The 13,895-nt window shown below is 48.1% G+C and overlaps 6 protein-coding genes across 6 annotated transcripts; 2 read left to right on the forward strand and 4 right to left on the reverse strand.

Annotated features, from left to right (window-relative positions):
- Positions 1-5: 5 nt before the first annotated feature.
- Positions 6-3,424, reverse strand: MCYG_06061 (htmAp; the record flags this gene model as incomplete). Its single annotated transcript, XM_002846146.1, has 4 exons — positions 6-2,186; positions 2,258-2,799; positions 2,884-3,272; positions 3,384-3,424. 4 exons carry the CDS (start codon positions 3,422-3,424, stop codon positions 6-8), a joined length of 3,153 nt encoding a protein of 1,050 aa, XP_002846192.1.
- A 562-nt stretch (positions 3,425-3,986) lies between these two features.
- Positions 3,987-5,185, reverse strand: MCYG_06062 (conserved hypothetical protein; the record flags this gene model as incomplete). Its single annotated transcript, XM_002846147.1, has 3 exons — positions 3,987-4,217; positions 4,273-4,603; positions 4,785-5,185. The coding sequence occupies 3 exons, from the start codon at positions 5,183-5,185 to the stop codon at positions 3,987-3,989; spliced, it is 963 nt and encodes a 320-aa protein (XP_002846193.1).
- Positions 5,186-6,763: 1,578 nt separating this feature from the next.
- On the reverse strand, positions 6,764-8,047 carry MCYG_06063 (wd-repeat protein; the record flags this gene model as incomplete). The annotated part of the gene is made up of 4 exons (XM_002846148.1): positions 6,764-6,816; positions 6,874-7,578; positions 7,716-7,842; positions 7,904-8,047. 4 exons carry the CDS (start codon positions 8,045-8,047, stop codon positions 6,764-6,766), a joined length of 1,029 nt encoding a protein of 342 aa, XP_002846194.1.
- Positions 8,048-8,407: 360 nt separating this feature from the next.
- Positions 8,408-9,265, forward strand: MCYG_06064 (BET3 family protein; the record flags this gene model as incomplete). The annotated part of the gene is made up of 5 exons (XM_002846149.1): positions 8,408-8,439; positions 8,512-8,520; positions 8,575-8,794; positions 8,899-9,090; positions 9,149-9,265. 5 exons carry the CDS (start codon positions 8,408-8,410, stop codon positions 9,263-9,265), a joined length of 570 nt encoding a protein of 189 aa, XP_002846195.1.
- A 313-nt stretch (positions 9,266-9,578) lies between these two features.
- On the reverse strand, positions 9,579-9,884 carry MCYG_06065 (uncharacterized protein; the record flags this gene model as incomplete). Its single annotated transcript, XM_002846150.1, has 1 exon — positions 9,579-9,884. One exon carries the CDS (start codon positions 9,882-9,884, stop codon positions 9,579-9,581), a length of 306 nt encoding a protein of 101 aa, XP_002846196.1.
- Positions 9,885-10,312: 428 nt separating this feature from the next.
- Positions 10,313-13,228, forward strand: MCYG_06066 (OefA; the record flags this gene model as incomplete). The annotated part of the gene is made up of 6 exons (XM_002846151.1): positions 10,313-10,843; positions 10,977-11,077; positions 11,135-12,281; positions 12,347-12,595; positions 12,650-13,003; positions 13,064-13,228. 6 exons carry the CDS (start codon positions 10,313-10,315, stop codon positions 13,226-13,228), a joined length of 2,547 nt encoding a protein of 848 aa, XP_002846197.1.
- Between the last annotated feature and the right edge of the window lie 667 nt (positions 13,229-13,895).

Genomic DNA, 13,895 nt, shown 5'->3' on the forward strand with positions numbered 1-13,895 from the left:
ACCCTCTATACAACAATTAAATTGCTGATTGGTATGCCTTGCGACTGGATCTCATATCTTCGTCGAATTCCTACACCCAGAGCATGACTGAAGTATTCGTACGTCTTGTCCCCGCCCCCAACCATCACCATGCTTATCGGGCGAGGTCGAGGAAATCCTCCAACCACAGTCTGCATTTCATCTAGCAACGGCCGGATGAGGGATGACTCGTCGTCCGCCGTTAATTTCCGCCGTTTATCTCCAGGTTGAGGATATGAAACGACAATGACAAGCTGCAAAGAAGAGCGAGAGGGGCGGAAAGAAGGTATGTTTCTCAGTTTTTCGGAAAAAGTACAGCCTCCTCTTTTTACCACTATTATTTGGTGAGTGCGGGGAATAGAGGGCGGAAGGCGGTGTTCACATAGGTGACCGGCAAGGTAGATGCTCGACCAAGATAGGCGGGCTGCTGTGCGTTTGGAATTGGGCGAGGGGGGTGTAAATGTTGCATCCTCATCGTCTGGAACAGGAGCTGAGCCTATCCCGGTGGAGGAAATGGCAGGTATGGAGAATCGAGCGATTGGGCGGCGGAATATCGGTGGCGTGACGGATGGGAGATGTTGAAGCTCATCACGTATCAGAGCCGTTACGTGACTCAGAAGGGAAGAGAGAGCTGACTTGTGGCTCTCGGGTTTGCCTCCTTCAACGGCTTTTGGTGTGGAGGAGTCAAGAATGGGTCCTCCACTGACGACTGTCCCCTGGTCAGAGAGAGACGCCGCGGATGAGGAAGAATTGTTTCGATACACAATATCTGGTTTGACATCGATGATTACGTCCATCATTATGGCGTCAGGGGTTTGCGTGAAGTTAGGATCGGTCGGGCTCAGTGTGCGAGCTGTCTCGCGGGAAACGTAAACCTTCTCGTTCTTGCCTAGAGGTATATTGCTAACCACTTGTATACGAAACCCCTCTTTGGATGATATGGTATTGCCCGAATATAGTGGTGCATCTTGAATCATGCCCAGTCGAAGGCCTCCAAAGGATTTTATTAGAATCCCACCTTCAACGCGTTCTAAACTTGGAGGTCCTTGAACCGTACTGGAAAGAGGAGGGAATGTCAAGTCCAAAGTTGGTCTCACAGCCATCGGCGAACTGACGGCATCACCAGGGACCAGCATAGGAGGAAGAGTCCAAGGAAAGTAAGTATAATTTGACGGAGAAGCCAAATCAGAGAAAGTTACACTGGGGCTGTCAACCGAAAACTCGACAATAGGAGATTCAGGCTGCGTCTTCGGTGGCTTCAAACGCAGACGTGCTAAACTTGCTGCATGGAAAATATCTGGTCGAGCAGCTGTAGAAGATACACCAAAGGGGTTTCGCACGGCTGGCGGTCCACACGTCCCTGTAGATGCGTTTCTATGTTCCTTCGATTCATGTTGTAGGCGGGGTGGAGAAACCTGCTTTGCTGGCAGCACGAGTGGATGGCCTTCTGTACTGTAAACAAAGGGCGAATCGATTCGATTTAAGGGGTGAGACGGTTCGAATAGAAGATAGAGGTATTTGGTAGTTTCTCCGAGAAAAAAACTCTCCATCCTATCACTTTGATCTCCTTTTTTCACGTTCTGAAGGCCAGCCCAGCCACATTTTGTCCAGCACCGCCTTTTGACATCACGCAACACCATCTCACCCACATAAAGATACCAAGGGTCCTCTGTTGCTCTATAAAGGTAGTACGTAGACTCAATGAATTCAGGGCGGCCACCCCACCACTCAAGGCCACCTTCAATATCCCCGGTTGCAACATTCCAGCGCTCAGGAAGGGCAGAGAAGCGAGTCCAGAGAGCGGTATTAAGAAGGTGTGTCTCGGCGGCCGCTTCGACATTTCCCGCCAGAGTAAGAAGTCCAGGAAAGTAGGCACTTAGGCTATCCATCCAAAGTGCACGGGTTGCACCTGTGGCTATATCGCCTTGTATGTAGTGAGGGTATTGGTAGCTGGATCCCCGGTATAGATTGTTTTTTATCGCTTCGAATGATTCTTCCCAAACTTTGAGGAAGCTATCTGGTGAATGAGCTTGGTATGGAAGTGGCAAGAAGTAGCTATCATATTCATGGAATGGCCCTGAAGCATTGAACTCAGGGGGATAGCCTTCGGATAGGAGAATATGTGATTTCAATGCATATTCAAAAAAACTGTCTATACCTGCGCCAATCTATAAATATCAATGCAGTTAGTAAGTTATCCTTATATTGTTTGAATTTGAAAATAAAAAATGAAGCCTACTCCTGTATAAGTCTGAGTCCACTCTCCAGTCTCAGCATTAATTCCTGCTCCGACCAATCCAAGCTCACTTCTTCTATCCCATACACTCCAGAATGCCCTCTTTGCAAACTCTTCATATCGACCATCACCGGTCAATCGGCTGAGCACAGTAAATTCCAAAACCAAACTTCCAGCGCCAGCGCTGCAGTTTTCTGTAATCTCAGCAGGGGTATCATCGTCATAATTTTCATCAATGTCGTATTCTGCCCATATTCCAGAATTTAATGGGGAGTTAGGGTGGAATGGAACCCCATCTCTTAGATTTACCCGAGGATATGGAATGCCTGTTGGTGTATAAAAAGCTGGTAGGAGACGTGTTCCCAAGTCCATAGCAAGCCTAAGCAGCTGCCCATCATACACGAAACCGTTTTCCCATTCAATTCCTCCCTTACTGCCTGGTTGTTTATTCCAGAGCTTTGCGAACTCTCTCTCTTCCACGGGAGGCTCATAGCCACGTATGGGAAGGTCACCCACAGCAAATAGGTGGGCACTTAGGAGTCCGCCTACAAACGACGTGATAGGTATCAGCCATATCCGTAATTACCTCAACTGTAATCAAAAAGACTAAGCATATGTCCTTTGCTCACCTAGACCTCGGATAACACTTTCAAACACCTGGACCTTGCTATCAACTTCAAATCCCTTGCTCCGGGACCCTATACCGCTAGGGCCATCTGATCCATCTCCATATAATTCCACCAAGTCTTTCACTCCATTTTGGAAATATCTCCACGCCTTGCGGCCATTCTGATCAGTCGAGTTTGGGTACGACAAGATCGCCAGAGTAGATAAACTATCAACAAGTGTCAAAGAGTAATTCCCTAACACGTCATTGAGTTCTATATGGGCCGGGTTTTCTCGATCTCGAGTCAATGGCCGACATGATACCGGTCGCAGTTCGTCTTCGGGGAAGGCATGTTTCATGTAGTTCTCAAAGCCGTGAAAAAACATATGCTCGGTTTCTTTTCTGTATCCACTGTATGTGAGTGGACGTGTAACCACATTGTATGCTTTGTTATTGTGGAGGGGAAAAGGGTGGGAACCGACCGAAGTTCTTTAATTTGGCTTTCCTGCATGCCCAGTATACAAGTGAGCCATAGCGATATGGCGAGCAAGTAGCTTAACCATATTGATGGAATATGGATGGACATATGGGAGCGTCGGTATAACGAGCGCATCACCAAGAGGGAAACGATAGCCACAATGTCATGGGGATGGATTGTCTCCGTGGGATTGAATCGGCACCAGAACTTGTATGGAAAGGGAGGGCCAGGTTTATGTTTATCAATGTGTGTTGGTGTTATTATTTTTTGTTTAGTTCGTTAACGATGCATGTCATCTCGACACTAAATTCGGCATGTGGACAGATGTTCTAGTTAGTTATGTCAGCAGAGCCAAGGCTTATTTTTAACATCATTTTAGAAATTTTACTTGTATTAACTATAGGGGGCACGATGGTGTGATACTCAGATATTAACAAACTAGTGTTATTTAGCTTCTGAATCAAACAATATAAAGTACTTAAAGGGTAGGTAGCTCGTGAAGTCGTGGTTGAGGGTTTACTCATAATCGAAAGCAATATTTTAGACCAAGAATTGGAATCCCGTCGCTAATCAAACACAGGTAAAAAATATCATCAGAAACTTAATGAAAGAGAGCATTGATGTTAGCCTGTTCATATTAGAACACCCTATGGTTTTACTGTATCCCTCTCGGCAGGATGAACTAAAGCAGCTGCTGGATCATGGATTGGCTGTGGCTGAAGCAGAGAGTTGACAACGTATTGAACTTCGTGTTCCGATATATAGCTCGGAGGCCGATTTGCAGTCGACGGGTGGACTTCATTCATGCTTTGAGAGTGCTGGTGGATGAGATCATGGGGATTAACACTCTGCCAATAAAGCCTATTTGGATCCATTTTCTAATATTTTGGTTAATATCGTGCATCTAGAACTTATATACACGGCTAGACTTACCACACTACCACTCCAAAAGCCGTATGCAGGAGGTGGAATGGAAACGGGGCCAGGTTTGCTCTCATCGTGGTCGGCCCCCGTACCTAGACCCATTTCTAAATCACTTGCGAAGAAAACTGGGATGGGTCTGTCGATTTGGCTTAATCTCTCGACCATGCAAGGGGCACGGATAGGCTGGTTACGGCGGACTGGGCGACGTTTTGCTGTCATGAGCAGGCGAATCAATGAATGACAGAAAAATATTGTGCAAGCCATCATAGCGATAATTAGAATGACATGGAATTCAAACTTCTTTCCTGAAGATGTGACGGCAAGGACAAGATCTAAGTTAGTTATAAGTAAGTAACCTTATGAAAGACATGGAAAAGAATGAGGGGGACAAACATGTAGTCAGCACACTAGCTAAAAGGATTCCCGAGATGCCACAGTCTATAAGTTTTCTTTTTGTGGATCTGGCATTTGTTCGCGGTCCTAGGCAGAGAATCTGCCCCATAATGGTACGCTGGTTTGATTTATGTTTTGTTCGCCGGATCCAGTTGATATAGAAGACTCCTTTATTGACCTGACCCCCGCCTCTCTGTTGTGGCCCTGGATGAGATATTCTATCAACAGTCTCCGAATATGGGAATGGCGGTATGTTATTATTAGGTGACGCGGTGCGATCTATCACGGAACCAGTCGATGATATAGATCTCCTTCCTGGAGGAATATTTCGCTCACCGTGTACGTTTCCGCCTGGCCGAGGTGCGAATATGCGTGCCCCCGCTGGGGGGAACTGTAGCTTCTGGGGGTTGTCTATGCTGCAGGAGCCAACCGAAGAAGCCCCAGAAAAAAGAGCGGAAAGGCGAGAGCGTATTTTTTGCACTCTCTCCGCCATGGTTGGTACATCGATAATGCCGGTTTCGGATGCCATGGCTTGTATATCCAGGTGTCCCGAAGAATTGTGTTGTTTGCGTTATTGTTGTTTGTTGCTGTCCTGCCGCGTCCCCGGTAGTGGTAAATTCCCGTTAGAACGAAAGTAAGCACCACGACTAAACGCGCGTGTAGGGAAATTAGTTATTGGCATAATACAACGGGTTCTAGAATGTGCATAGCCAGCACTCAGTGCGCTAAAAACGCAGAGGGTAAAAAGAAGGGATGATGCTGGGTATATCGTCTGCAGCGACTGCCAACAAAGAAGTAACTGGCTAGGACATGCACTAATTCCAAGTTTCAAAGGGGTTCTGTTTGAGTAGATTGCGCCTCTTATCAATCTAAAACGAACGAAATGGCATCCTCAAGATGTCCTGGTGAAAAACCAAGCCTAGCACTCATCAAGAGTACTTGGAAAGACAGGAAAAAAAAAAAAAAAAAAAAAAAAGATATATCTCCGGAAGATATATATTTTACAGATCAGGGCATTAAACTACCCTGCCAAACCAGAATTGCCTTTGGTGACAAAAACAAGAAAAGCAAAATGTCCATCCAAGAAACACAGCCTGTCATGTCAAGAAACCGAAACCCGCCTCAGCGACTTAAGGAGGCAAACATGGAATAGAAAGCCTATGCCACAACCTTCCCCAAGCTGAGTGCATGGCAAGACGTGCAATGGACGCCTGTTGGCCACTGAGGCTGTGATGCAGGAGAGATGATGAAGCATAAAGTAGAAGATGTCGTGGTTGGGGGTTGGAGATGAGACGGCGCTAAGGTTTCGGGTTGGCCGCGATGCTTGGCAGGGATGATTATTAATATATCATGTGATTATATCTTAGTCTTGGCATTATCTAAACATCTCCACGAAGAGATTTCCTACTCTGCCGCCTTGGATTATCGATGGAGAAGTGCTTCAGGTCGTAGTCGGCAAAAGACCAGGCATCTTAATGGAAGATGAAATAAAGCAAAGTTTTTCAAATATTATCGACAAGGCATTTGATACGTAGTATAAATAAGCCCGGAATCGTCAAAAGTAAGGCCCCAATATATGTTATCTAAATCCAACTACTTTAATGCTACGGATAGCGAGTTATGTTTATTGCTTCAACTTGGAACCACCCTTTTATCTTATGCGGAGAGCTTAGAAGGGGGTACAACAAGCCACTGTGTTCTGACATATAATAAAGAATACAATATTGTTGGAATAGCCCAACGGTGTCAGATATTCCAACGTATATCTGAGTTGGCATTAATCCCATTGGCAAAGATATTTGCCATTTGATCCTCAGTGTTTTTGACTAGGCACACAGATAATACATGGGAGCTCGAGCCCCGAAGCAGGCTAGGGTGGTGAGTATTGATGTTATTGAGGTACAGCACAAGCTGCGACTTGGATAATTTAGTTCACGGCCACTCCAGTCGATACAATGGTTGAGTAGCTAATAGCTCGTTCATAGATATGGTATGATATGGATGAAAGGAGTGTGCAGGGGAATATTGAACAGTCCAATATCACGCCCAGAAGCATGGGCTCTTTAGAGATTGTAGGTAGATATCAACTTGTGGCATATAGAGGGTATCATTTTCCAAGCTCCCCTAGCATAACCGTTCGGTCGGATGAACCAGATACAACTATGACCATGAAGTTAGCGGACGTTATTTAGAGTAACCTCTTAACAAACAACTTACTGATGGGTTCATCGGCCGGCGTAAACCGCACGTCGTTCACGGTCCCCTTGTGCCCTGGGAGTTTGTATAACAACTTCCCGGTCTTGACATCCCATACAACAACACTTCTGTCTCCACTGCCTGCAGCGATCATCTCCCCCTTCGCATCCCAGCTGGCGCGAATTAGATTCTTTTCGAGGCCTGTGGGAGCTCCGTCAAAGGTCCGAATGTGACGATCTGCGGGCGCAAAAGGGCGTATGTCCCATGTACGCGCCGTTGAGTCGTGGGAGTTGGATAGAAGCGTCTGAGAGTCTGGTGAGATTTGTAACGATGAGATTGTATCCGTATGCCCAATCATGGAATATGTGATGGCGCGCTTTCGAATATCCCAAACATGAATATCGTTTTCGATACCACCGGCATAGATCTCATTTCCGGCTTCGGAGAGGGCAACAGCAGTCACAGGCATGGAGGAGGAGGATTCTAGATAATCAATGGCTGTCTTTTGGCGCGGGTCCCAGATGCCTATACTTCCATCATCGCTACCACTAATCAGTAGCTCCTGACCACGCCGGCTTATATCTAGACAGTTAATGATTTCTGTGTGACCTATGTATCGTCGTATGCGCGTGCCTGATGCTAGGTCCCAGCTTGCGAGAGTCATATCTGCAGAGGCCGAAAAAAGGGTTTGTGAATCGCGTGACCACTGAACATCGAGAACAGCGCCTTTATGGCCGGTAAGGATGCCGTAGTTATCGCAATTGCCGTATGTTTTCCAGAGTACTTCAACAATTGAGGGGTCAGTGGCCAAAATTCTGCTCCTTCAAGAAACATGGACGAAGGAAGAGAAAAAAGCAACATACATATTGATCGGTCCATACCAGCAGAAGCTATATGCTGCCCAGTGGCGTCAAATCGGGTAGCGAATACCTCACCTGAATGGCCTGTGAGTTCCATTATAGGGGCAGCAAGGCCGCTCGTTCGGGGTACCTGATCATCTGGTTAGAGCTGTAATGGAATCGCTTCACGTAAATTAATGGCGCCTACATACAGACTGGATAAGTGTCCCATTCTTCCCTGTGCTACTGGATATAGCAACGGCACTCCGGTTTAGATTGCTATCTGATCTTTGACGTTTGATGAGCTGTACAGACCCAAGAGAGTCGTGAGCTGGTCTCTTTTCCGCAGACATCATGACTGATGCAGAAGTAATAGTAAGGAAGTAATGGGTACGTGGTATATAGTCTCGTTAATTCAAACCGGTAAGTATTGCTATCAAAAAGTTACTTGCTGCGACGTCTTTTGATTATTTTGATCCTTGATTAATTTTTTAGACGCAGTGACTTTGAAAAGCGCGGCTCGGCGGCGGCTGCGCTTAGACCAGTCACGAGCTTCAAGAAGTTCCCCATAACTTCAAGATTCCGTTTTTTAACCACCTTACAGCTTTATGAAGACAATTTATCCTTTACAAGTGAGGCTTTGAGGTTTCGCGGAAAGGTGCTAGAGGAGATAATAAGGGCGAACCTGGCCGCATCGGCTTAATTACTAGCTCGAGATGTCGAGCAAAGCAGCTCGGATTGGGGAAGAGTATACAGAAGACCCCGCCTTCGTATAACGAATTGAGTATATTGCTCGATCTTTTGCTAATATTCTCTCTAGGATATGGAAGTACGCACTCCCCGCAACTATTTAGCAGCTTCAGTTCCATTCTAACCCGGGTAGAACAAAGGTTGATAAGGTCAACGCGGAGCTGGTGACGCTGACATACGGAACGGTGGTAGCCCAGCTCTGCACAGACTACGAGAGTGACTATCTGGAGGTCAACCGGCAGCTAGATAAAATGGGTTATAATATTGGCATGCGGCTGATAGAAGACTTTCTCGCTCGGTCCGGGATGGGGCGGTGCACAAACTTCCGTGAGACGGCAGACGTTATATCAAAGGTGTGTCTATACCTGCATTGTCCACTGTCTATATCTGCATAATATAATACGATAAATTATGTTCAGCATTATAGCCATCTGATACTTGTTATACCCGAGTGTAGGTCGGATTCAAGGTGTTTCTCAACATCACGCCCACGGTGACGAACTGGACGAGTGATAATAAGCAGTTCTCGCTAGTCTTTGAAGAGAACCCACTGGCAGACTTTGTTGAGTTACCAGATGACGGTCGGGCTCAGGACGAGCTGTGGTACTCCAACATTCTCTGTGGAGTACTAAGGGGAGCACTGGAGATGGTATGCATTTCTACCCTGCCAACATATGGCCTTATAGACTCTGTTAACATGGTTTTAGGTACAAGTTCAGGTCGAGGCACACTTTGTCAGCGATGTCTTACGAGGAAATGACTCGACGGAGATGCGAGTCACTCTTGTCCGTTATCTTGAAGATGAGCTGCCCCCGGAGGAGTGAATTCTCTTGTCATTGTATTTTTTCATGTTGGTCGTGTTGGTCGTTCTGGTTCTCTCTTCTTGGTCTGACGTGCTACTACCGGGCTGGAGTTGGTTATGTATCTACTGTCTACTCTCTGTATTTTGGCCATGACTGCCGGCAAATTTTATCTTGGCCCCTCCGACAACCCTCCGTCGTCCTCTTCCTCTTCGTCTTCATCCTCGATCTCGCCTCAAGTCAGGTGACCGGATAAAAGTTCATCCCGTGACCAAAACTGCGTCGTGCGCGCGTTCTGCCGGTCCCTAAGCAGCCACTGCCCGCGAAAGACGCAAGTTCAACTTTCCCCAGCGAAAAAACGAACTTCACCGACGAGACGCATATCGTTTTTCCCCCTTCCTTTACTACGATAATCCAGCATCACGACACGGCGGCCCCCAACGATAGATACTGACGGAACCGCTGCCGGACTTCGTGTAAAAGGCTTCGTGGAGCGGCGTGCCTGAAAATCCCCTTTCGTCGCCTCTCTCCGCCCTCCGGCCCCCCCAGCCCAGCCGAACGACCAGCGATCGCCCAGGAGCCACTCTGGCGCCCGACGAGAAAGGCCTTTCCTCACTCCCCCATTAAACAACCATCCTTTCATTCTACGCTTCTCACACCGCGAGGATCCAATTCTCTCTCAAGAGATCACTTGCTTGTTGCCACTGTCGAGGTGAGTCTGTCTCTTATCTCTCCCTCTGTGTTTTTTTTTTGTCCTCTCTGGTGGTCCTGCTCTGGCACTCAAAACTAACGCGCTTGAAAAGAAACTGTCTGAGGACTAGCGGCCTCTCGTTCGCAAAATAACAAAACCACACACCGCAGAAAAGGCTGTTCCCTGTTTAACCTGTTGGATAACCCATATATGAGAAACGATCCCGGCGAAAAGACCCTTCTGACGCAAAGACGGAGTCCGTCTTGTACATTCCTGATCTCTCTCTCAAGTTCGACAGAGCGCTTTGGAAACAGTCATTTCTTTCCCGGTGAGCAGGTCCGATCGTCTTGGGACGGCTGCACCTTCGCCTCCCGCTCGCAATGAACCAGATGAACATGCAAGGCATGAACCCCGGTGTCGCTATGCCTGGTAACGTCGTTCCCGTCGGCGTTCCGGGCGTTGGCGTTCCTGGCGGCGGCATGCCCATAGGTGGAATTCCCATGATGAACAGCGCATCGGGTTCCGCCCCGCGAAGTGAACCAAACCAGAACCTACAAGATACTATGGCCACCCAACTCAACACCTACATTTACGATTACTTCCTCAAACGCGGGTATCATGAGTGTGCGCGTGCGCTCGTGCACGACGAGAGCGTCACCCTAAACACTACTACTGCGCCTCACAAGGGTACACCACATCGCAGAGACGGGGAAGTCAACGGAGTCGACTCTGAAGAAGGTAAAGAGGACATCAAGTCGCGCATTCCTGAAGATTTGCCAAGACCCAACTTGGGCGATTCGCAACAGACTAGTTTCTTATTCGATTGGTTCAATATCTTCTGGGACGTCTTCTCCGCTCAGAGGAAAAAACCAAGGAGTAATGATGCCATGCAGTATTTGCAACATACCCAAGTGAGTACCCCTCGACTGCCCTCTTGTCATCAGAATAGGATGGGCTAATCGGGGCTTGTTTCTTCCCTTTTTTTTTTTTTTTTAGAACGTGCTGCGATTGCGAGATCAGCAGCAAAACCAACTCATTCGCCAGGGCCAGCTCCTCCCTAACCAGTTCGCTCCCATGCGCGGAGTACGTGGTAATATGGTGCCAGCAAACCTCCAGAAATCTGTTCTCCAGAATCCGCAGAATATGTATGTCTATACAATTACAAACCAGAGGGAGTGAAGTACCAAAACTAACCCTAATAGGACTCCACAACAAATCGCCCAACTACGTAACCAACAGGCTCAAATGATGCACCACCAAATGCAACGCGAACATTCTGACATGGAAATGAATGGTCATCGCCCCCAGTCCCCCTCTTCCGTAGAAAATGCCCCATCTCCGTCTAAGCGCCAGCGCATCGACGGCCCCCAAGTTAATGGCGCGCAAATGACCCCCAACGGCCGCACCCAACCACAAGGTATGCCCGGCCAGCAGAACCAACAACAGGCCAACTCCCTTCTCATGCAACATGGCATCAACCCACGAAACCTCACTGCTGCGCAGCTCCAGTCCTTCCAGGCCCAGAACCCAGCTGTCCAGGCAAAATCTATCCAGGTTTATAATCAAAATCTGATCCACCACACCCGCTCTGCCATGAATAACCAGGGCATTCCTAATGGGCTAATCAACCCTGGTGTCATGCCCAACCAGCCAGACATGATGCAGCCCATGCACGACAGCCAAGGAATGATACCACAAGAATACTACGGCAATGGCCAGATGGCCGCCCAGATGCGTCAAGGAGGAATGCCCACCCCTGGAGCGCAGAACGGGAACCATGCTCTACAAGACTACCAGATGCAGCTCATGCTGCTTGAACAGCAGAATAAGAAACGCCTCTTAATCGCCCGCCAGGAGCAGGACAGCATGGCTCGTGACGGCCAACCGCCACAACCAGGTGCTGGGCAACAACAACAACAACCAACCCAGGGAATGCACGGTAGCCTCCCACCTGGCACATCTCCACAGGGCAGCCGTGCCGGCGCTTCGCCTAACCCCAGCGAGCAGATGAAGCGCGGCACCCCTAAGATGCCCCAGACCGGTCTTCCTGGCTCTCCTAACGTAGGTGATGCTATGCAGCAAGGCCGTGGGTCACCGGCCTCTATGAACTTCGGCAATCAAATACCTCAGGACATGGGCGGCGCCGCGTTCTTCAGTACCATGAAGAACATGCAGGAAGCTGGTGGTGTCGTCGGACCTAACGGCATGCGCCCACCTAGTTCTAATCCTGCCTACTCCGGAGCACAAATGACGCAGCCCATGGATGCTATGGCACGCCAGCACAGGCCCAGGCTCAGGCTCAAGCCCAAGCTCAGGCTCAAGCTCAAGCCCAGGCTCAAGCTGGCGCTCGTATGCCAAGTGGCAACTGGCAACAACAACAGCCTCCTCAAGGTCAACCAATGATCCCACCACAGCAGCAGCAACAACAGCAACAACAACAGCCGCAGCCGCAACAACAGCAGCCTCAGCATCAGCAGCAAGGACAGCCCGTTGGGACTCCTCAAGAACGCAACGCAATGCCTCCACCACAAGCTCCTCCTGTGGCTACAGCTCCAAATAATGGACGACAGTCACCCCAGCCTGGTAGCGCGGCCCCTCCAACACCCCAACAGAGTGCAAAGCCTGCACCAAAGAAAAAGGATACAAAAGATAATAATCGAAAGGTATGCCTACAAATTCTCATACTTATATCCAAACCTAATACTTACCTATCATAGCGCCCTCCTAAGCGTGTTCCAACCACCAACGCGCCAACAACGGCTGCGGCGGCCTCGGAGTCTGAACCTCCGCCAACTCCAACTCCTTCTACTCCTATCACCCCGGTCCATCCGAATTCGTTCAACAAGACTGCTCCTACAAACAATGCTCAGCCAACATCTGCACCAGCCACACAGGCACAAGCTGTCGGTCAGCCGCCGCCGCCGCCACAGGCACCACAGCAGCAACAACAGCAGCAGCAAATGCTGTCCATGCAGCCAACCCAGGGCCAGCCACCTGCCCCCACACAGCCAGGTCAAGCACAGGGACAAGTAGATCCTTCGCAGCCATTCGGGGATATGAGTTTAACAGACGTATGTATCCTATTCTTTCGTCTTGTATGGCTAGGGATTTAACTAACAATCGGTGTGTAGAGCCAAAGCTTTAACCTAGATTTCAGCTCACTCGACAACCCAGACATTCTCGAGAATTTCGACTTCGACACTTTCCTCAACACAGACGACCAGTCTGCATTTAACTTTGATCCTAACACACCATACCTTGATGGTGTTGAGGCAGGTACAGGAGAGAGAATGTAATTCCACTCTACAATCCCTGCTACCGCCGTTGATGTGGTGTATGAGCTGAATACCTCTCTTTACTGCTTTCACTATTAATGCTATCCCCCCCCAATTGTTGTGTCGTTTCGTTTTCCTGGATAATGTCCTTTCCTTTCCTTCCCTCCGCTCTACTCTACTTTTCTTCACCTTTTCCTAAATTATTCCTGTTTTTGATACTTGGTGTATGCTTCGGTTTCCCCTCCTCTTTACATTTCTTATCGTTTATATCTATATCTGGTTGTCGTTCCATTCCGTTTCATTTTCATCTTGTCTTTCACCATAATATCTTGCCTCGTTTGTCACTTATACCTCTCATTTGGCTTCTTGTTTTGATACCGATACCTATCAACTTACTTACTGCTACCCACCTACTTACCTTCCTACCCACTGCTATGTGCTTGTGCTTGAATGAACCAAAATCAACGATGGGTTGGAATGAGACGTAGGGGTGGATCATCATATCCAACTGGTATATTCTCCTCCCCCGAGATATGAGACGAGGGAAACGAAGAGGAAATGAATGGGAAAGGGGTGGGTTTTTTTTTTTCGATTTTCTTTCCATATCCTTCAACTACAAAAGCGCAAAAGGGACTTTCATATTTCTTTTCACAACCCCTTTTCTCCCTCTCCCATTGTTCATCAGCTA

Source organism: Microsporum canis, genomic scaffold (assembly GCF_000151145.1).
Source record: "Microsporum canis CBS 113480 supercont1.5 genomic scaffold, whole genome shotgun sequence".
Classification (NCBI taxonomy): Eukaryota; Fungi; Ascomycota; class Eurotiomycetes; order Onygenales; family Arthrodermataceae; genus Microsporum; species Microsporum canis.